The 24,372-nt window shown below is 35.1% G+C and overlaps 1 protein-coding gene across 3 annotated transcripts in view; it reads right to left on the bottom strand.

Moving 5' to 3' along the window:
- The window catches only part of LOC138175875 (hepatocyte growth factor), a 102,519-nt gene that overhangs the window by 10,815 nt on the left and 67,332 nt on the right, over nucleotides 1-24,372 (bottom strand). For all 3 annotated transcript variants that reach the window (XM_069106509.1, XM_069106508.1, XM_069106510.1), the window contains exons 8-11: nucleotides 23,227-23,401; nucleotides 18,443-18,570; nucleotides 13,079-13,181; nucleotides 9,609-9,742 (exon numbers count right to left, since the gene is read on the bottom strand). In XM_069106509.1, coding sequence (XP_068962610.1) covers nucleotides 9,609-9,742; nucleotides 13,079-13,181; nucleotides 18,443-18,570; nucleotides 23,227-23,401 — 540 coding nt within the window. The remainder of the gene's footprint in view (nucleotides 1-9,608; nucleotides 9,743-13,078; nucleotides 13,182-18,442; nucleotides 18,571-23,226; nucleotides 23,402-24,372) is intronic.

The raw sequence follows: 24,372 nt of genomic DNA, 5'->3' as shown, positions 1-24,372 counted from the left end.
GTAAAATTCTTCAAGGTAATTATAAATTGTTTCTACTGGAAGAAATTAGATTGCTTTGTATATTAGTACTGGATGATATATATGCTTGTAAGGTTTGGGTTTTTATGCCAGTTGGAGAGTGAATTGACAGGTGTTTCAGTTACATTACTAATGAAATAGCTGTTAATTTCTCTTGAAATGTCAAAAATTGCCTAATAATGGGAAATATATTATCTTGAATAGGACTAAGGTATCTTTGAGGAAAAATATAGGTAACGCTGAACTACTCTTGCCTGCCTTTGTTTCAGTTATTTAGATGGAATATTTTAATCTTACTGTTCATAATTTTTTCCTTTAAAAAGAACTTTCTTATTTAGATTGAATTTTAAACTAACAAAGGTGCAGAACTAAAGGAAATGAACATACCACATATATATGCATGTAACAAATTCAAATTCCAATGCTTCTGAATCTGAGCTACTAATGTAGTTATTTTGTTGCTGTGTGGAGATAGAGGGTTCCATTTCATGTTTCAAAGTTCATATTTTGAGAACGGAATGCTACAAAATGGTGAGAAGTTAAAGGTGGGGATTTCTTTGGTAGCTGTGTGGAACATTAATTTCAATTTCAAAAGACAGTCCTCTTTACAAACCCCCTACCGGGGGTTAAATGCAGCAAAAGAGACAGGCCAGGAAGATGGTTGGGATAGGGAGTAATTAAGCAGTAATGAATGAGGCACAAGGCATTTCCTGGAGCTAAATGACTAGCTGTTCAGAATTGATGGCCTATAGTGCAGTCAGGCACAATTAACACTAGCTGGCTGTTAATCCCTGGAATTGCCTTGAACTCAAATAAATTAGCAATGGGTGCAGGGTGTGTGTATGTGTGTGTGTGGGGGGGGGGGCGTTATAAGAATTTCTTTTTCAGGGAAGCAAATTTGACAGTTATTGATTTTAAGGTTATTTCTAGGCAATTAGTTCTTACAAAGGACTTATTCTCTAACATTTAATTTAGAAACAGATGAAAGATTAGTAAGAAGATAGGAATATGAATTTCCTCATTCCCCTTCCCTCTCCCCCATCCAGTTTCCCTTTAGCTTATTTTGAGGTGGGTTTTATCTTTGAATCAGCTGCTGACAGTTTATTAGTTGGTATAGATAGGAGGTCTACTAATTGGGAGAGGTGCAGGCTAGGGAAATTAAAACATCAAGGTTATTGGTTTCTCCGCCCAAGTCAATTACTTGCAATTTCTAAAATGAATAGCTTTGTGCTCCCTTGGTTGCTTTGATGTGAAAGAGTGCAAGACAACAGAATGCTACAGCTAGCATCTTATGGAAGAGGTATGACTTGCAAGGCCTGTGTTTCATTATTAGGATTGCAAAAAAAATTTTATAATGTGGAAAGAAGCCTTTGTTGATTTAACTCTTTTGTTTGATTAACACTAATAAACAAGGTACTTTTTTCTTCTTACTCTTTTTCTCTTGTTAAAGAGAACTTTTGTGTTATTAAGGGTTAGGTTGTTTTTCTTAAAGAGGACTGCAAAAATATATAATGAACGTCTTTCTTAATTATGAAGATACTACATATGCCAATTTCCAAAATGTCAAAAAAACAAAATCTAAGCTACTAATTCAGACATCTGAACACTTTTTTTAAAATGACCTTCCAGTATTAATTGATATTAGAATAAAACTTAGCACTCGAGAATGCTTTTAAATTTTTTTTTTTGGTCAGGTCATAAAATCGAAGTAATATGATTCTACATTTCTGATTTCTCCTTTTTGATGGTAGTTTAAAAGCCGCATATACTATTATTTTGGAGGACATCTAGAATATAAAAGTCAAAAGATTGTCTTCATATTACAGTAGAAATTCTGAAATTAATTACATATTCTCAGCTCCCTTTTGGAGCCATGAAGAGTCATCTTCACACTAGATATTTTTCTGCCCTGTCATTTCAAACCCTCCCTTCTCCTACCTTGCTTCTGCTACACTCCCTAAACCAGACAGAGACCATGTGGGGAAGGAGGAAAGTCACTGAATTCTTAACTTCCTGAAATCATGAAACCTCATCTTCAAGTTGGCCAATGTCCACTCTGTCATCTAAGAATGTGCTGATAAATGTTTAAGAACTGGCTATACAAGTACAAACATGTATATATTCTCTCTCTCTCTCTCTCTCTCTCTCTCTCTTACACACACACACACATATACACACACAGGTATGTGTCTGTGCACACACATGCACATTAAATGTTCATTGTTTACATTTTCTCCATCATTTTATTAAGATTAGACAATAAACAAAACAATAAATCAAACCTTGATCTGTAACTTTTGCCAATTTCCAAAATATACTCCCACTGAAAAAGATACAATTATCTCTCAAGAAATTGTTTTCGTGCATGCTCCAGCAGACCGCTCCAAACTGTAGCTACACCATCCCTACCCCATTTTCCACCTTTTGCCTGAGAACTATAATGAAATCATCAAAACCATTGTTCCTGGTAAGTTTTGTAATTTAACTGAACTATCATTCTTCTCATTGTCTTTGTGATTTCTGAGACTGTAACTCACTTTCTTGGCCATCACTGGTTCACCAGAATGGATGTTTCTGTAAGTAATGGAACTAACTCAAATTTGTGTTTATATCCCCAGAAGTACACATAGGGCTTGGAACATAATGATTGATAGATGCTTTTAATTCATTTGTTGATTCGTTGATTCACTGCAGTCTAATAAATAATTTAATTGCATTGAAGTACTTGAAATTTATATATTATCAAGAAATAATTTCTTCTGCCATTTCAAGGAAAAATAAATGAATGTGTTTATGAATTTGAAAAAAAATATATTTATGATCTAATCTGAAAATAAAAATAAAGTGTCATAAAAACAATTGTTTAATTTTTAAAGTAATATGGCAAGGAATACTAGATATGGAACCTGAGAATCTAAGGTCACATTCTGGATTTGCAAGTACCTGCCTCTAAGACCCCAATTAGTTGAGGAATTTCATTTCTCTGGTCTCAGTTTCCTTTTCTGTAAAGTGAGGGGGCTATGCTGAAATACATTTAATGCCACTTTGAACTCTGAAGCTTTAATCCCATGATAAATATTCTTAAAAAATAAATACCCCCAAATTTCTATAATGACATGAGTAATTACAAGGTGAAAATATTTGGCATAGCAAATTGTAAATTTAGTCCTGGCCAGCTTTGGAAGTATTTGATTTATAACTCTTAACTTGATTTTGTGGAAATCTAACTATGATTTTAGGGATTTATGTTTTGGTAATGGTGTCATATTGGTAGAACAACAATAACAACCTTGGTTTAGGACCAGAGAGTAACAGAAATGATAGGAACCAGTTTCTCTGTCAATTAGTCAGCAAGGTTTTATTAAACATCTGAATTGTTTTAGGTGCTTGGGGGTACAATACAAAAAGTGAAATAATCCCTGCTCTCAAATATTTTGCATTCTTTTGGGGAGAAAACGTACATATTTAACTATATACAAAATAAATCTATGCAGAACAAATACAAGAGATGGAGGGAAGGCAACAGCAATAGAGGGGAGAAGAGCTGAAAATGCTTCATATAGGAGCTGATGCTTGAGCCACATATTGAAGGGAGGGAGGGACTCTACAAAGGAGAGATGGATCCAAAATGCACTCAAGGCACAGAGGACTGCCAGTGCCAAGGTATGTAGATGGGAGATGGAGGATCCATGTGGAAAACAGAAAGAAGCAAAACAGAAAGCTTGTCTTAATTGTAGAGTGTAGGAAGAGGAGTAATGTCTAGGGAGCCTAGAAAAAAAAGCAGATTGAGTCTAGGTTGTGAAGTGATTTGAAATCCCAAAAGATAAATTTATATTTTATCCCAGAGGCAAAACCTTTGGGTTTTTATTTTAGCAAAGGAGTTTCATGGTCAGACTTGTACTTAATGAAATGCACTTTAGTAGCTTTGTGGCAAGTGGGTGAGAAAAGGGGAGACTTGAAGCAGAAGGGACAATTAGGAAGCCCCTGAAATAGTCTAAACAAGAAGTGATGGGAGCATGAACTAAGGTAGTGGCTCTGTGAGTAGGGAAAGTGGGTCAGATGTAAGAAGTGATTTAGAGGTAGAAATGGTGAGATGTCAGTCATTCTTTGTAGACTGTCTCCATTGCTATGACTGTGAAGGTACCTCAATACTGTATGTTTTGTTCATTCATCTGGCTGTTGACATTCACATACACATACATATTTTAGTTGGCAGAAGATTTCTTTAAACTATTGCTTGTAAATTAATCTGTAACTTATGGGTTGCTATGATGAATAAAGTTCTATATACAGTGCTATATAAGTTATTTTCTTTTTTTCATTTTAAATTTATTTATTTTTAATTTTCAACATTCATTTCCACAAGATTTTGAGTTACAATTTTTCTCCCCATCTCTTCCCTACCCTCACCCCAAAATAGCAAGCCTAATGAATACCCCTTCCCCTAATCTGTTCTCTCTTATATCCCCCCCCCATTATCCTCTAATTTACTAGTAGGGCAAGATGTATTTCTATACCCCAGTTCATGTACATCTTATTTCCCAGTTGCGTGTAAAAAACAGATTTTTTTTTAAAACATTTGTTTTTAAAACTTTGAGTTCCAGATTTTTTCCCCTTCTTCCCCCCTCACCTGCCCCCACTGGGAAGATAAGCAATTCAATATAGGTTGTGCATGTGTAGTTACCCAAATCATATTCATAGTAGTTATATTGTGAAAGACTAACTATATTTCCCTCCATCCTATCCCACCACCCACTTATTCTATTTTCTTCTTTAACCCTATCCCTTTTCAAATATGTTTGCTTCTAACTAACCTCTCCTCCAGTCTGCCCTCCTTACTATCACCTCCCCTCTTGTCCTCTACTCCCCCTATTTTCCTGTAGCGTAAGATACCCAATTGAGTGTATATGTTATTCACTCCTTAAGCCAAATTCAATGAGAATAAGGTTGCCCCAGTCCCTTTCATCTTCTTGCTCTTCCCTCCACTATAACAGTTTTCTCTTGCCTCTTTTATATGGGATAATTTACTCTAATCTATCTCTCCCTTTCTCCTTCTCCCAATAAATTCCCCTCTCACCTCTTAATTTTATTTTTTAGATATCATTCCTTCATATTCCACTCATCCTGTGCCCTCTATGTATATATGAACACACATATGCCCACATTCACATATATATTTATATACACATACACTCTCCTCTACATACATATATATGTATTTATACATACACACATATACATACATATATTTATATATATTCAAGTATCCTCATACTGAGAAAAGTCTTCTGAGTTACAATTAATTGTTTTTCCATGTAGGAGCATAAATAGTTCAACTTTAATAAGTTCCTTATGATTTCTTTTTTCTGTTTACCTTCTCATACTTCTCTTGCTTCTGGTATTTAAAAGTACGATTTTCTGTTGAGCTCTGGTTTTTTCAAGAATGCTTGAAAATCCTCTATTTCATTGAATGACCACATTTTCCCCTGAAGCATTATACTCAGTTTTGCTGGGTAGGTGATTCTTGGTTTTACTCTTAACTCCTTTGACCTCCAGAATATCATATTCCAAACCCTTTGATCCCCTAATGTAGAAGCTGCTAGGTCTTTTGTTATCCAGATTATGTTTCCACAATACTCAAATTGTTTCTTCCTGCAGTATTTTCTCCTTGGCCTGAGAACTCTGGAATTTGGCTATAATATTCCTAGGAGTTTTCTTTTGGGGGATCTTTTTTCCAGAGGTGATCAGTGAATTCTTTCAATTTCTATTTTGCCCTCTGTTTCTAGAATATCAGGGCAATTTTGCTTGATAATTTCTTGAAAGATGGTGTCTAGGCTCTTTTTGATCATGGCTTTTAGGTAGTCCAATAATTTTTAAATTATCTCTCCTGGTTCTGTTTTCCAGATCAGTGGTTTTTCCAATGAGATATTTCACATTACCTTCTATTCTTTCATTTGTTTGGATCTGTTTTATAGTATCTTGATTTCTCGTAAAGTCATTAGCTTCCAATTGTTCCAATCTAATTTTGAAGGAGTTATTCTCTTCAGTGACTTTTTGAAATTCCTCTTCCATCTGGCAAATTTGGCTTAAGGCAATCTTCTCATTGGCTTTTTGGGCCTCTTTTGCCATTTGACTTAGTCTATTATTTAAAGTGTTATTTTCTTCAGTGTATTTTTGGGTCTCCTTTAGCAGGCTGTAGACTCACTTTTCCTGATTTTATTACATCATTCTCATTTCTCTTCCCAATTTTTCCTCTACTTGTCTTACTTGATTTTCAAAATACTTCCTGAGCTCTTCCATGAACTGTAATCAGTTCATATTTTTCTTGGAGGCTTTTAATGCGGGAGTTCTGACTTTTCTGTCTTCCTCCCGCTCCATGCTTTGACCTTTTCTGTCCCCACAAAAGGAATCTATGGTAGGATTGTATTTCTTCTGCTTGTTCATATTGCCAGTCAATTACTTAACTTTTGAACTCTTTGTCATGATAGCATTATGCTCTCTGAATGGAGAGAACTTTGTCCCAAATCACTGGGGTTTCCACAGCTGCCGGAGCTATTAGAAGGGCACCCTCTCTACAGCCCCCACAAGCTCTGATGCACTGGCCACACACCCCAGGACCAATACCCAAGACTGCAATCCAGATACAAGCAGGTTAAAGCAAAAGCAATTACCCTCTGAATGGTCACTTGGTCCCCCTATATCTGCAGGCCATGAGCTCCTGAAGCAGCTACATGGTGCAGCCTCCAAGCCTCAGCCACCAAGCCTCAGCCGCTTCTCGCCTGGGGGCAGGGGCCAGACTGTGTTCTTCCATCCCCTCCTGTTCCAACAGAGTTCTACACTGACCTTTTACTTTGTCTTTGGCATTTGTGGGTTAAGTCTGGAAACTGCCACAGCTGCTGCTGATTCATTCTCCTGACATGGGCTCTGTCCACTGCTGGTTGGGGCCACACCAGGTCTGGGCCCGGACACCTCACATGGGACTGTGCTTAGCTCCCCACTAGGTGTGTTAGATCCTTCCTGTCAGCCTGCGGGGCTGCCTTCAGCAGGAGATTTATTTCTCTCTGTCCCTTTGTGAGCTCTGTAGCTCTAAAGTTTGTTTAGAGTAATTTTCTTACATGTGTTGAAAGTGATTAGAGTGGGAGCTCATACCAAGTTTGTACTTCTACTCCACCATCTTGCCTCTGCCCCTGTAAATTATTCTTACTTCTCTACCTTTGGCAGCCTGGCTTCGGACTTCATTACTCAATTGAAATTGTTCTCTCTAATGTTACCAGTGATCTATTAATTGACATATTGGGTGGATTTTTCTCATGTATAATCTCATTTTAACCTCACATGTTAAATGTGGGAGGTAGGTGTTGTTATTATTTCCATTTTAAAGGCAAGAAAACTGAAGGATGCAGAGACATTTTTGAGGCAAGATTCAAACCCAGATCTTCCCTGAGTCCCAGTACAACACTCCATCCAATATACTACCTGGCTTCTTTTGCTATGAACAAATCAGCTAAAGGAAAAGTTTCTTAATTCACTGCAGCAGACAGAGGTAGTGCCAAGTAAAGCAGATTTGGTGTTACTGGACTGAGAGCCAGCCTCAGAACCGGGAAAACATGGGCTCAAGTCCTGCATTTGACATACATTCTGGCAGTGTTACCCTGTGTACATAGTCACTTAATCTCTTTTTGCTCCAGGTGCCTCTCTAAGATTGTATGTTGCAAAAACAGTATTGATTTGGACTAGCAGAAAGTTACCTCACTTGTTAATTCACCCTAACAATGAAATCACCAGTCTAGTCCCCATCCTCTATCCAGAGAGAGCTGGTACAAAGTATGGGCAAAGTGGAGAATTGCCCAGGGTAAAACAAGCAAGAAAAAACAATGAAAGATACTTAAATATTTCTTTTATAGATGAAGATTTTTTTCCTATCTAGAAAAAAAATCAATTTTCCATGACATGTACAGGTTTTATCTTATGATGTCCTGTTGCATGTTTTACAGTGAAGGGTATATACAGAATCCTCCGGGGGATAATGATGAGGAACAGACAGATGAGAAAATCAAGGCAAAAAGGGTTAAGTGACTTTCCCAGGGTTACACATTTATTGTCTGAGGCTGCATTTGAACTCAAGTCTTCCTGACTCTAAGTCTGGCGCTCTATTCATTGTTGATACCTAGTTGCCCTGTGTTATTATAGACATCATATAGTCATAATATTCAGACCACATAAGGAAGAAGAAAAGAAAAAAAATGGAATAAGGACAGGGAGATGGAGGAAAATATATGAGAAGGAAAGAAGAACAAAAGAGAAAGATGAAAACAAGTTCTGGTTTTAAATTGATAAATTTCATTAGAAAATCTTATCCTTTTTATTGATAGTGACATGTGAAATTTTGATTCTTTTTGCAAATACTAGATACTCTGCTCAATAACAATTAAGTTGATTCCTGAGGATGTAATTTATAGATGATATGAAACTAAAAGTGAGTTATCATATTCACTAGTAATTTTCATTTTCTTTAGAATTTAGAAACACATCTTTTGAAAAACAGCCCACAAACCTGAAGCTTATGAGGTTGATCTGTTTTTCATATGTCAATTATTTAAGCTTCCTTTCTTTTTAAATTGCAAGGTTATAAAATGTAGAACATTTTGTTTTGCTGGGTTATTTAAATTGCATCTGGTCTTTCTTTGACTCCCCAGTACTTTAGCACAAAGCCCAGCAAATAGTAGGCACCCTAAAAATGATTCTTGACTAGACTGCCACGCTCTATGAACTGATCCATGTGAATAACTTTTCAACAATGCAAGTTGCCACCTATCCATAGCTTCCAATCCTGTAAGACTCTCCACAGTATCATTAAAAAGTCCTTGGGACATGAAAATGACAATGAATTACTGAAAGCTATCCCAGTAAAACCCAAGCTCTGGAAAGTTCTGTTGTTGTTGTTCAGGCGTTTCAGTCATGTCTGACTCTTCATGATGCATTTTAAATAACCCAACAAAACAAAATGTTCTACATTTCAAAACCTTGTGATTAAAAAAGAAAGAAAGGTTGAATAGACAAATGAAAACCAGACCAACCTCATAGGCTTCAGGTTTGTGGGCTCTGTTTCAAAAGATATGTTTCTAAATTCTAAAGAAAATGAAAATTACTAGTGAATCTGATGGCCCATTCTTAGTCACATATCTTCTATAATTTAAGTGACTTGCCTGAAGGTCACACAGCTAGCTGTCTGAGATCAGATTTGAACTCAAGAAGATTCATCTTCCTGACTCCCATCCCAGCATTCTATCCATTGCAACACCTAGCTGCCTTGGAAAGTTCTGCCATATCAGAAAGTTTTCAGGTATGTTCCTAGCAAGAGATTATTTTCCAAGGACCAGCCTAGTTAATACCATGGAAATTAATGAACAAGAAAACTCCCAAATGGCTCCCAATCCTATACAATCCCCCCTTCTACTTCTGTAACACAGTGGTAAAGTGATGGAACAAGGGCAGAGCATGTGAAAAATTACACCTATAAATATTACTACAATGGACACAGTATAGTTCAAACATTTCAGCTGAAAGACATTAGAAACAAGCACACTTACAGCGAGAGATTGGGCAGTAATCCCAAGGAACTAGTGGATTGCCTGTGTAACACCAGGGCCCGTGGGCATCATCGTCAGGATTACGGCAGTAATTCTTATTCAGTTTACTAGCATCTGGTTCCCAGAAAGTATGCCTGCATAAAACCATGTCACAAACATCATAAGCTGTTCACCCCAACAAAACAAAATTTTACAGACAGCTTCTTTGAAGATACTTTGCATTATAGATCTTAAATTTTCACCACTTATATGAAAGTGTATGTATGTTTCAACAAAACCTTAGAAACTTCCAACTTAAATTAGAGACAAAGAATTCAGAAACTTTCATTTTATACAACTGAAGTCCTTTCCTCTTCAACTGAAATATTTCAGTCAGAGATATGAGAACTGTAGGGGAGATATACGACTTTTTATCTGCTTGTTTGCTATCTACTCCATAACTGCTCTTCTGAAGTGAAGAGAAAGATAGAATAAAGGCATCCAAAATGCAAAAGACTTGAAAGGATGGGGAAGAAAGGATTTTATAAATCCATATATAAATGTATGTTTATTTATATCTGTGCAAATGTGTGTAGATTTTGCATAATTTGTAGTTATCCAAAGAATATGAGCTTAAGTAATAATGGACCTGAGATTCATCCCTAGGGAAATCAAATTATAAAAACAAATTACATAATAAAATGGAAAACATAATCATCATACTAATAATTACTTCATACTTCTTCACGTTCATGAAGTAAACTACTACTAAGAAGTATGGAAAGACCTACTGCAAAGTGTTAAGTAAGATTTTTATATATGTATTTTACTAGACATGTTTCTAATGGTGTTTTTGAAGAGCTTAAGGACATTATTAAGAAAGTAATTTGATACATAAGACCTCTAATAGCTTGCCTATTCAAGCATTCCTTCTCTCCTAAATTTTAATCCTCTTCTTATTCACTGCCCTCTTCCTTGCTATGTATAAACATGCCATCATTATCTTCCCTGTCCTTAAGACTATCACTGGATCCTACCAACCCCCTGAATCATGTAAATCTACCTTTTTCCAAACACCTAAAAAAAAGACAGTCTACCATCACTGTCTTTATTTTATGACCTCCCACTTCTCAATTCCACTGAAATTTCTCTTCAGGGTCACCGATGAAGGAAGGAAAGAAGGATCAAATGTCTAGACAATAATAATTTAAAAAAAAAACAAGTAGGACTTATCCTCAACTCTTTCCTCTTTCTACCAGTACTTTTATATCCAGTCAGTGTCTGAATGCTGTTAATTTTAACTCCAAAATATCCCATCTGTAACGGTAATGGGAATTTGAATATCTTCCCTGCCCCTTAATAAGCATAGTGGAATGTGAAGACCTCTGCTTTGAAGATAAACTCTGCCCCCTAATAGGCTGAATGTAGTCACATGGAGCCTGTGGTGGGAGGAGTTTGCTGAAGGGTGGAGAAGAGCCCACAGAGCCAGAGAGATGGTGGGAGAGAGGGGATGCTCAGGCAAGGAGTTAGTCAGGTTTGTGAATAAATATTGATCTTATATTGGTTTATGGGAAGGCTAAAGGATGCTGTGGCTCTCTGTGCTGGTATGGCTTGTCAACTTCTTTGCTGTTATGATGGAATCAGCTTACTGGTTTTGGGATTTGGTTTTCTGGTGTTTGAATAAATGTTTCACTTCTATCTTCTATGTCAGAGTCTGCTATATTTTGTGATCGTGCACCATGAGGGAATACTTATAATCACATTAGTATATTTATACTGATCGTGGCACTGTAAATATTGCATTGGCACTACACCATCCTCTTCACTTATGTTCCTGCCATACATGTGTCAAGCCCTCTCATCTAGACTATGGAAATAGCCTCATCAGGTATCTCCTTACCAGTCTCTCCCTTCTCCAATCCATTTTCATCATACCTGCCAAACTAATATTTCTAAAGTCAGTTAGGAAAACATTCATTAATTATGCACTTATGTCCTAAGTGCTAGGAATACAGTGAAAGGTAAAAACACTATCTCTGCTCTCAGGGAGAACTAATGGAAGATATAATATTTTTTTAAAGTGCACATACAAAATATAGACAGTGCAAATGAAAAATAATCTCAAAGGAAAGGCACTAGCAGTGAGGTAAGGAAAGATGGGAGAGGAAGGACCTCCTGAAGAAGGTCATATTTGAGTCTTGAAGGTAGTAGAGGTGAGGAAGGAGAACATTCCAGGCATAGGGGACAACCAGTGAAAAGGCCCATAATGACCATGTCTCTCCCCTGCTCTAAGAATTTTAATGATTCCCTGTTGTCTTTCAGGTTGGGCAGCTAAAAGGTTCAGTGAATAGTATGCTGGGCCTCAAGTCAGGAAGACTCATCTTCCTGAGTTGAAATATGACCTCAGACACTTAGTAACTGTATGACCCTGGACAAGTCACTTCTTACTGTCTGCCTCAGTTTCCTCATCTGTAAAATGAGCTGGAGAAAGAAATGGCAAACCATTCCAGTATCTTTGCCAAGAAAACTCCAAATGGAGTCACAAGTAGTCAAACACAACTGAACAACAACAAAAAAATTGCCTTTAGAATAAAATATAAATGGGGTAGCTAGGTGGCACAGTGAATAGAGCACCCGCCCTGGAGTCAGGAGGACCTCAGTTCAAATCTGGCCTCAGACACTTAACACATACAAGCTGTGTGACCTTGGGCAAGTCATTTAACCCCAACTGCCCTGCTTTCCCCCCCCCTCCAAAAAGCTAAGTTCACATCAATCACCCTAATTTATTTTACATTCCAGACAAATTGTTTTAGTTGCTGCTCTTTAACACAGCATTCTCCCATGTTCATTCCTTTGTACAAATTTTTCTGTGCCTGGAATTATTTCCCTTCTCAGTTCCATCTCTTGGAATGTCTAACTTTATCAAAGACTGAACTAAAGTGTCAGTTCCTACGTAAAACCTTTCCTGATTCCTCCCAGTTTTTAGCACTTTTCAAACCCCTCCTCCACTTTAGAAGGTAAACCATCTGAAGGCAGTCATATCTCTTCATTTTTGTCCTTTTATCCCCAGTGCCCAGAACAGTACCTGACATGTAAACAGTACTGAATAATGTCTCCTAATTTGAATGTAAAAGACCACACAAAGTCTTAAATCTTACATTGCTGCCATAATCATGCCCTCCTCCTCCCATTCCTGATACTCATATTCTATGACATTCGTATGTGCAGTCTCTATCCTATACACCCAGGAATGCCATTTGTTATTTTTTTGACAGTGGGAAGATGTCAGTCATATATGTAGTACATAGCAGAGCTGACATCCAAACCCAGCCCCTCTGATTCCAAACACAACCCTCTTTTCACTCAATCACACTGCCTCTACATTTATACTTTTCACATTTCAAAGTACAGAATCACTCACACTACATTTTTTTAATCTGTGTTTCTGCTGTTACCATATGTTGATTACTCCATAAATAAAACTTACTCACCGGTGTAAGTCTTCCATATTCTTGTCCCACATGGAACAAGTCAGCCCAGACCTTGTTTTGGATAAATTTCCCATATAATTCTTGCCATTTCCACGATAACAGTCTAAATTAAAAAAAAAAAAAGATAAAAGTACAAGGAGATAATCATTGAAGAAATTTATGGCAGGATATAAGGAAAATTATTCCTTTAAAAGTACTCAACTGAAATCAATAAAATGCGTTAAAAACTAATTAAAAATAAACTGGTTGCAATATATATGACTAAGAATACAAAATTCTTACGCAAAGCCCAAGTCCTTCAAGCTGGAACAATTACATGTTGCTTTTTTTAAAAAAGCTAAATTGGGGACCTAAACAAGTTTACTGATTTCCTATATTAAAAATAAGTAAATATGAATTTGAGAACTATTACAGCAATAAAAAATAAAAGTTTCTAGCATGACTTTTTTTAAAAAATTTCATTATTTTAAGAATTAGAAAAGCCTGTAGTAGAAAGAGCACTAGACAAAGAATCCACACATTAGGGCTGTAGTTGTCTGTGCCATTAGTTCTTTGGGCAAACTTGGGTAGGCCACTCTGTTTCTCTGGGTCTTAGTTCCTACATCTCTAAAATTTGCAGATTGGTTTTAGCCATGGATTCTTAACGTGTGTGTGTGTGTGTGTCTGTGTGTGTGTGTGTGTGTGTGTGTGTGTGATGGACTACTTTGGCTCTCTTGCTTCACTTATGTGCTCCTTCTCAGATGAATGTTTTTAAGGGAAAAAAATCACAATTGAAGAAAATGGTAATATTTAGTTAGTGAAAATAAAGATTATAGCGTGTGTGTGTGTGTGTGTGTGTGTGTGTGTGTGTAATATTTATTTCCCATCCAAGTTTACAGACACATTCACACACTCTTCATCCCCACAAAATTCATTTCATATACTTGGGGTTGGGGGTGGACATCAGATTAAGAACCTCTGATCTATTTTATCTTTAATATCCCTTTCAATGCTAACAGCTCTAAGGCATTTTTCTAACATTTTTAGTTGTCAAACAAGTGGCATGCTTAATGTCAATATTTGTATGGGCATTTAGTTAACTTTTTATATGTACATATCTTCAACTAGATTGTAAGCTCCTTGAAGATAGGGAATATGTCTTCCATAGCCTTTTTATCTCACACTTGACCTATTATAGTAATTTACCCTAATTGGTTGCTGAATGAAAATTGGCTGATTATTTGATTAATAATAATAACAACAGCTAACATTTCTGTAATACCTACTCTGTGACAGTCACGGTGTGAAGTACTTCACAGATAGGTTATTTCATTCTCACAACAACCTTGGTAGGAAGGTGCATTTATACCCATTTTACCAATGAGGAAACTAAGGCAAATATTAAGTGACCTGCCCAGGATCACACAGACAATATCTTAGTCCAGATTTGAACTCAGGTCTAGGAAGATGTGAGATTCAACACTCTATCCACTGAGCTACCCGAAATATATTCTTTATCTTATATTTACTTATTTGTGTACTTATTGATGTATCTACCCTGCCGTCCTGTGTAGAATGAAGGCTAGGGCTGTTAATTTTTTTTTTCTATCTCCAACATCTAGCACTGTGCTTTGTACGTAGACAGAGCTTCATAAGTATTTATTGAATATATTTTTCTACACATTAATCTCTGTCTTTAATATACTTTTCTGCTTTTCTTACAGCCTTTCTTAGGTAATTAATCTGTAAAGAGCAAGAATCTTATAGGTGTTGATCTCTTTGGCCAAGTTTAACAGTCCACACATTATGCTTACTTAGATATTCAATATAAGAAAAAAAATAATTATAAGACTGTTTTAGGAAACTGGGTTCCACTTAACTGAAGGTTAATTGGAATTTTTTTCATATTATTGTTGAAAATATGTTTATGTCTTAAATATATTATTAAAATTAACTGAATATATAAAAATAATCTAATCTTGAATTAAGATGATCTTAGAGTACTTTAAACAGTTATCATTTGAACATGAACTATTATTACCTGTGTTGAAGAATCAGAAACTATGAAACTGGTCTCTGCTAATATTAGGACATATGATTTTTAAAAACATGGATATCAATGTTTTTATTATAACTGATATAATTTAAATGCATTTTGATAATAATTAGGTATTCATTTATAAGATAAAATCATTTCTAAACTTGGTATTTAGTTCAAAAGATTTTTTCTCTTCTTTTTTCGCCTAAAGAGGACTACTTAAGAAAGCTTAATGTGTGAACTTGACTCACTGATAGTTATTCATGAAGCTTTTTATGAAAATTTCCCATCAATGTGACAGAAACTTGGAAAATAAATGCTTTTTTCCTACCAGAAAAATGTTTTACTACTGTTGAAACAATTTCTGAGCCAAAAATAAATGTTTTGTGCAGATCTTATATGGGGATATCCCAAATAATTAAAAAAATAATGAATTACAATATTGAGTCAAAATCTTTATATAATGCAATGCAATTTCATTTTATTTTAATAAAATGTAGATCCTAATTATGATAATGAGGACATAATGCATCTCTCTAGTATATCCATAGAGATCCTAACCTCCAAATCTGTTTCCTTCCCCAACTTCTTCCTAGAGTTCTAATCAGTTATTCAATTAATCAATCAAGCATCTCTTAAGTACTTCCTACATACCAAGCACTGGGGACAAAACAAAAGCAAAATTCAAAGAAGTCAGATCATATCTAAATTAGACCATACCAGATGAGTGCTGATGGAAAGTAACTCATATTTTCAATTGTCTGTTGAATACTTTTACCTGAAATGTTTTGCTGGCACATTCAAACTCATCATGCTTCAAAGTGAACTCACCATCACCTCCTGCTCAAAACTGCCCTTCCTCCTAAGGAATATCTACCAGAAGCCTCCCAGTCTCTCAGTTTCTCCAGCTCATAACTTTCTGAACCACCTTTTGTTTTTCTTTCTCCCTTGACTGATCCTTTCAATCAACTATGCTAGTTCAGGTCCTCCTCCTTGCTCACCTAGATTTTTACAAAAGCTTTCTAATCTATCTTGTTTCCATCCTATCTCCTCTCCAGTTCATCACTACATGAGTAATCAATCTTTGATATGCATTTCTGTTATCATTTTAGAGCTACTAAAAACCGTTCAGTGACGACCTATTGTCTATCAAAGAAAGTTTAAATTCCCTTTTCTGGTTCTTCACCATCTCAATCTAACACTTTATCTAACTCTATCTCATTATTTCCTTTCAAATATTTTTCATTCCAGCCAAAAGAATTCTCTCCATCTCCTTTTCTCCTCTTGATTCTCTTTTTCTGAGACTTTGCTCATATCACTGTTCATGCATAACTGAGACTCTTTCTCTAATCCCAGACTTCTACCTCTGTTAAATCCTTTCCTTCTTCAATATCCAGTTTAGAATCCAAGTCTTTCAAGAAACCTTCCCTATCCTCCAAGTGAAAGTGAGTCCTGCCTCAGCAGATCTCGTACAGAATTTTCCATGTCTCTTATTAGCCCTCATCACATTCTTCCTTCTAGCTATGTATTCATGAGCATCAGGTCACATGCCTCACTCATGCCCATCTCATTACCCTGCAAACTCCCTGAGAGCACTGACATTCATCCCTTTATGTTCCTTGTGCCTAGAACAGTGCCTCAGAAATAGTAAAGGCTTAATCAGTGTTGGTCAAAGGGAATTGAATACACTACATATGTGTCTTAAAGCAGCTAAATACAAATTCAAGGCTTATACAGGGATAATACTAATTTCACCCTAACTACTAGCCCCTCTTTCAAAACAAATCCATGTGAATAAAACAGATAAGTAGAAAACACAGGTGTTACCAAACCTCCTTTAAATAATTGGTTTCAACTTCTTGTTCTGACCATTGCAAGAACATCTAATGAGCAGTAAAACTGACTGGCGGTTCTACCGCTTTCCCATCCACAGCTCCTGCTTTCACAGCTGCTCATAAGCAGTGACACTGACAAGATGGCACTGGAAAATGGAAGGAGGGTTAGGAAAAACAACTACTGTCATTCGTCTCTCCGTATTCCCAGTGCCTAGCACAGTGCCTTGACAGCAAACAAGACTTAAGAGATAGATTGGTCAGATTGCATCAAATACACTGGACATCTGCTCTTAAGCTAATACAAACACAAGTCTCATACAGTAGTATAGAAAGCACGAAGGTAAATTCCATAGACTGATCTTGGTTATATCCTAGACAATTCAGATATAATTATGCCATATCATACTTGTCTGCCTACATATAATATGTCTATAGACAGAACTATACATCTATCTTAGCAAATATACGTGTGCGTATATATATATATATACATATATGTATATAAATATACACATATACTATAGAAAAAGGCTCTAAAACTTGTTTGACCTACTGTCCCCTTTTCAAAAAAAATACTCACTGCTCCCCTGGAAATCTACTTTCTTTAAATCTTTAATATTTTAAAAAAATTTGTGTTATTTCAAAAAAATAATTTTTAAATGATGCATTTTAAATTTAATAATTTATTGTAAATTTGTGGGGGTTTTCCTGCATTGAAATTTTGATGATGCAATACAGTGTCATATAGTATCATATTGTAAACAAGTCATTATATGCACATGTTCCTGCCGAAGCATGCTAGACTTATTGACAATGTGAGACACGCTTGCCTGCCAGTTCTTGCCTGTTAAGACCTATTGGTGGACTTGACCATTAATTGGTTGTAACTTTCATTTTGTTTGTTTATTTGGAAAATGATGTAATCACCACAACTTTAACTGTTACACAACAGATGAAACATGTATGAGTGGTTTTCAAAATTCTCTTATCTTTTCTTCTTTCCTTGTACTTCCTCCACCCTCACCCCCATTTTTATTCAATGCCCTTGAATTGCACCTGAGGCTACTACTGCCCTCCCAAACCCCCCCCCCCCAGAGGGTGGTATCACCCATTTTGGGAACCTCTGCATGTAGATAGATAGGAATGAGGACTGTACCTGTGAACTCATTAATATATGGAAGTCCCTAGAGGGGAGGAACCCCTCTACCAAGGTATACTAAGAGAGTTGCCTAGAATATTAAGAGGCTTGCCTAAGATCATAGTACCATTATGTGTCCAGGATAGAACTTGAAACTAGAATCTTCCTGGCTTCTAAACCATCTCTCTATGCATTATATCATGCTCTAGATAAATAGATGGATAGTTATATATATGAGACCGACCAATATAAAATATAAACATGTACATACTATTTTGTATAGCTAGATATGTTGAAGCTGTCATCAATCCTGCCCTCAATTTATTCACTCTTACCTAATTTAGTTATGTACAAAATGTATAATGATCCTGTACCTTGTTGACTTGAAACATCACATTTTGGAATCTGGGAACAATAGCCAATTCGAATGTTTGGATCTGTTGTAAAACACCAGGGTGATTCAGCCCCATCTGGATTTCGACAGTAATTTTCTCTTAAGTCTCTATGAAAAAATAATCATGTTACTGAAAATTGGAAGTTTCATGTTCATGAAGTCAATACTATAATACTTCTAAAAATACAGAATGTATGGAATGGATAAATGAAATCCAATGTATAAGGAATTCTTCATATGTCATTTACAGCATTTTTAAAGACAAGTGCATTTTTGTGTCAAATATATCTTTATTTACTTTATGTTAAACTGAGAAGGGCCATAGTTAATGGTGATAATGGATTTGATGGGTAAAGCATGTTATTCCTTTAAACATGTTTTAGAAGCAGTACAATATAGAAGAGAATTGAATTGAGTCTGTAAATAGTTTTGAGATTATAAAAGCTTTAAAATGGGGATCTAAATATAACAATAAATTTAATAAATGTACAATAGGGCTTATATGATTCTCCCCTTTCAACTTTTGTACACTTTCACAAACTGCCTCCCATACCTAGAAGAGACTTTCATATCTATATCAATAGCCTTACATTCCTCAAAGTCCAGTTCATGTGTCACCTCTTCTATGAAGTCTTTCTGATTCTTTCAATTAGAAGTAATTCTTTCTTTTTGAAACCCCATGTGTCTTTGTTGAATTTTTTTCTATACATTTATCATTTTTAAATTTGTATTAAAATTTTTGTGTCTGTCTTAATCTCCCATTAGATTATGAGCTCCTTGAAGGCAGGTGTTGTCTTTTGTTTTATTTCTATTTCCAGTGCCTTGTGTATACTTAAATTTTGATGGATCTAGAAGAAATTGAATATTTTCTATATCATTCCATAAAAGCTCTGCATAGAATCTCCCCAAAAAGCTAGATAACTTCCATATTTTTGTTAATATTAATGAAAGCCAATATAGCACTTATACTGTCCACCTTTTGACTGCAATTCTCACTTTATGATTGAGTTACTGACTTTTCTGGTCATGCATATCCTTGATGGCATTTTTATAACACATATACCATATACAAGCCATTGTTGGCAATATGCCTGCTTATGTCTACCAGGTATCTCTTCATTACTCTTTGGAATTCCTATAATTTTGAGTCTTCTGAGATTATGGTTTTCTATAATTTATAGAAATAAAGGCATTCTGAGTCTGAGAAGGATTGAAGTAGATCACCTTCATGCTCCCTTTCAGTATTTATATACTGTGATATTGGTGTTTGGAGGCAGTTAAGTGGTACAACGGATAGAACACCAGGCCTAGGATCAGAAAGACCTGAGTTCAGATATGGCCTTAGATACATACTAGCTATGTGACCATCAGCAAGTCACTCAATCTCCTGCCTAAGCTTCCTTAGCTGTAAAATGTGAATCATAATAGCACCTACCTTTAGTGGGGTTGTTTTGAGGATGAAATGAGATCATATGAGATTTATATGTTAATTTATGCCTTTCCCATATTACTTGTCACATAGTAGATGTTTTAAAAAAAATGCTTATTCCTATTATTACCACTAAATAATGGTCTTTGACAGTACAGAAGATCTTGGCATCATTAAAAATGCCTTATAGTTTCTGAAATGTTATCCAGTGCCCTCTCTTCTGCCTACCTAATTCTGGGACTAACTCATGGCCCGTCTCTAGATTGTATTCAAGATACACACCTATACATATTTACTTATGCATGTCATAAGCTGTATGGGTTTTGTCTTCCAGTATAGAAGTGACTGTGTATTTTAAATAGTATTTAAGTGACTGTGGAACTCATTTATGAGAACCTCAAGTGTTTTAGAGTTCTAAGGCATCAATGAAAGGTCATGTGTGTTCAGGAGCATCTAGAAAACCTCATAATCAATAGGGAATATCTGTTATATATGGGTTCTGGGTACAGATTCCTCCATGACTCTGGCAGACAGATGGCTTTACAGAACTGTTACCTCTGTTGCCCCATTAGTTCTCACATGGTAGCTACTTAAAAATGTTTTTTAATAAACTATCCTCTATATTTTATCAGTGACTTAAACTAGGAAAGTAGATACTGTAATAAGTATAGAAAGTGTTCTAAAATCCTAAATGGGATGAATATAATTTTATATAATTTTCTAGAAATGCTTTCAGAATTATAATTAAATTCTCAACAACCAAATGAAGTTTTGAAAATGTATACATCTGGGAATTTTTCCCTATTTCTTTGCTTTCATAAACATTATAAGTCAGTGAAAACTAATTTTATTATGAGATTTCATGTGTTCTTATTACAAAGAAAATAATTCAGAAGCACCTCAAAGTTTATTGCAAAATATGATTTTTAAAAATTTAAGTGACTTGGGGGGGGGCATAATTACTCATTTACACGTAAGAGGCCTACCTGAAATAAAGAGTTTTTTAAAGGAAAGAACGTGAAACTGGTTATAATATACAACAGTGAAGCTACCATATCATCAGCCCACTTTCAGGTTGGCAACCATTCCGATTACATCTCTCATTTCATTTCTCTGACTGCCTTAAGTTCTAGCACAGACTGTTTCATTTAAGGATGTAAGAACATTGATTGCCAAAGTTTCAGACTCATTGAATGGCATGTGTTCATAATTTGAGACCAAACTCAAACCTTTGGCTCCTCTAACCCTTATGAAAAGCCAATTATTAAGAAAAAAATTAATAAGAGTAAAAGTTTCTTTCTCCGTGACACAACTTACTTACATTTTGATAAATTATGTGTGAGCACAAAATGTGTATATTAAATTTCACATGAAATGTGCTTAGTTTACAATTTTAAACAAATAAGCATTTGGTGAAATAAGATTTGTTTTTTTTTTTTATTTGACCCAAAATAACTAAATGAAAGCATGAGGCACACAGTAACCCTACATATTTGCCAATGCCAAATTTTGTATCGTGTCTGAGGTGAGTGTCTAAATCTGGAAACACCTCATTAATAGGGTTTGAGCTAGAAAAGAAGACTAGACTCACCCTAATATTTTTCCTGAATTCTTTCCTCTCTATTTAAACATGAATTGTTTACAGATGCTAATGAAGTGGGACTAAAGGGAAGAGGTAATTATGTGATTCATACAAACAGTATCATTAAACAATATATCTTGGCAAAGTTCTCATTTAGACAAGATTCAGCATCTGGAAGAAAGAGTGTTTTAATGGCACTCAAATTTGATGTAAAGTATTTCAAAAGTAATAAGAAACTTACCGATGTGCTACTTTCTGCCAGGCCAACACACTACTAACAGATGAACTCATGAATACTCTATGACAAAATCTTAGGCTAGACAATGTGGCTTTCATTCTTTATTTAAAATTTTTTGTTTGCATTTGTCTTAGTAAATTAAAGGATAATTCTTCATGAAATAATAGTTCAAAGGAAAAGAATCTGACTTGAATTTCTTAGACCCCAATTACTACTTTGACCTTCATAATTCACACAGATATAAAATATATGGATTCAGTTCATATGCTCATTCTGTTTTCTCTGAAGGAAAAGTCAGCTGGATGTTTATCACATAATTTATATAATTCTTAAATATGCATCATAATCTAACATTAATCTGGCATGATTTAAGTGATTTTCCTCTTCTCTTTTTATAAATATATTTTGTCTTTCCATTTTGATTTTAACTTCTAATTTTGTGGCATCTTGGTCACTTATAATGGATTACTCATTATGTAGATATGGAATAGGGGAAGATTGAGAATGGGGCACCAACTAGTTAACAGTAATAAAACTAGAAGCTTGATATGAGCTCTGCAGTCTACATAGGCAAATTATTGTTAAGCTATATTTATGTGTGTACATATATATGTGTATATGTATGTATAATATATGTATGTATGTATGTGTGTGTGTATCAGACTGACTAAATTACTTATAATATCTCTTACTTAAATCTTCCGGTTTAAGCTCAAAGATCTATCTCTTGAAATACTGGAATTATAAATGTGTCTAAAACATTTAAGTTTAAGGGGGGAAAAAGATAAAAAGTATGCTTAATCAAAATTTAATTACAACAAAGTGAAAGAACATTACTTACTGGTATTATATTTAATAAAGAGAAGACAGTATTAGCAGCATGTTACATTTTCAAAACAATCATTTTATCTTCAAATAACTAAGTGGTCAGTTTAAGCATACATGGCATTATGGTCTATCTTACAAGAAAAGGAAAGAAGAATATAACTAATTTAATTTAACATTGCATCCATATGATTAGCAATTAATGCTAAAACTAGGTTTCTTTGGCTTAAATTGTTCAGATAATTACTTTGCTTTCTCATTTAAAGTGGCTTGCTTGGATTTACTCTGAGAAATTTATTTGGGCTTTAAGTATTTGCATATATTTAATTTTTATCATAGTTTTCAAAGGTAAATGCTTCCCATGCTACAAAATTATGCCTGAAAAAGGAAGAAGCCTTACTCCCTTTTATGGCAAAAACACACACACACACACACACACACATACACACACACACACACACCACCACCACCACCACAACAACAGCAGCACTCTCCAACAAAATTAATTTGCAAACTCAAGAAAACACTTAAAAATTAGCATTCTTCACATCCTTTGATTGTTATCAAAATGTTCATGGAGAGAAAAAAAATTTTTAACAAAAAAAAATGTTAAAGTTGACTTCCTTGTCTCTTCCTATTCAAAGGACAAACTGGTATGACCAGTAATATTTTTGATCAAAGTATACATACTTGCATTTGAAGTTCTCAGGGGTTATATCATGCTGATGAGGATATTGGGATTCCCAGCGCTGGCATGGAATTCCATTCCATATTGTGTTCACAGTACCTCGATAACCTTCTCCTTGACCTCTGACGCAGTGGGTTGTTTCCATAGGAGTATCACTATTATTCATAGTACTATGAGCTATTTAAAATAAAGGAGGGGGGTACTCTTGTTACATATCATTGCCTTAGTTGCTCTTTCAAAGTCCTTTTATATAGGTATATTCTTATCATTTTAGAAAGTTCTTCAAGTATTTGACTTGATTCATAAAACCAAATAATTTACAGCTAGTATCATGTATTCATATTTTCCCATGAATCCAAATTGTAGGAGACCTACTGGGGTACTTTCCTAAAGGCAAAATACATGTGTGGGTATATGTGTACTTATACATATATATGCATATGTATATACACGTGCGTGTATACATATGTATGTTGTACATATGTATGTTATATGCACAAGTATAACAGACTAACAGTTGCACAGTACTAAAATTAAGTTTCCCCGATGCAGTAAAATTATGAAGTTTTTAATGTGTTTACTCATGATCTTGCCACTAACAAAATAATTAATGCAATCTATCAGCTCCATGGGAATTCATACTTACCAAAGTGCTAATGTAACTTTTTACTAGTGTTTTAAATAGAGTACTTTAAATGTTCCTTTCATTCATGTCTTAACTCCACTGTGTATGCTAACATTAATTTCTTCAGTCTCCTTCTAAGATCTTCTACAGAACTTACCACTTTTCTTAATGGTTGTTAAACTCACTAACAGAAAAAAAAATGAGCAAAATTCAGTTTCTACTACAATTTATGATCCTTTTAGCCATTACATTGATTCAGTTCATAAAGAAAACAAATAACTGTCTACCACTTTGAAAATATGATTCAAAAAGTATAGAACTATGTTTGACAGTTTTCCAAATTATTTATGGATATTTCTTAAGTCTATTTGTTCTAGGCCATTTACCATCCTTTGTTCTAGAACTACCTATATCTATGTATTTTCTCTAATTATGACATGTTTTCCTTTATGAACACCAGGTGATATAGGTTGCATGTGGAATGCAGGGATCCAAGTCAAACCTAGTGGAGCAGCTTTAAACA

This window comes from Petaurus breviceps, unplaced genomic scaffold (assembly GCF_028583685.1).
Source record: "Petaurus breviceps papuanus isolate PSGF00001 unplaced genomic scaffold, PetGlider_PUasm1.0 79, whole genome shotgun sequence".
In the NCBI taxonomy this organism is placed as follows: domain Eukaryota; kingdom Metazoa; phylum Chordata; class Mammalia; order Diprotodontia; family Petauridae; genus Petaurus; species Petaurus breviceps.
This window is presented reverse-complemented; position numbering and strand designations above follow the sequence as displayed.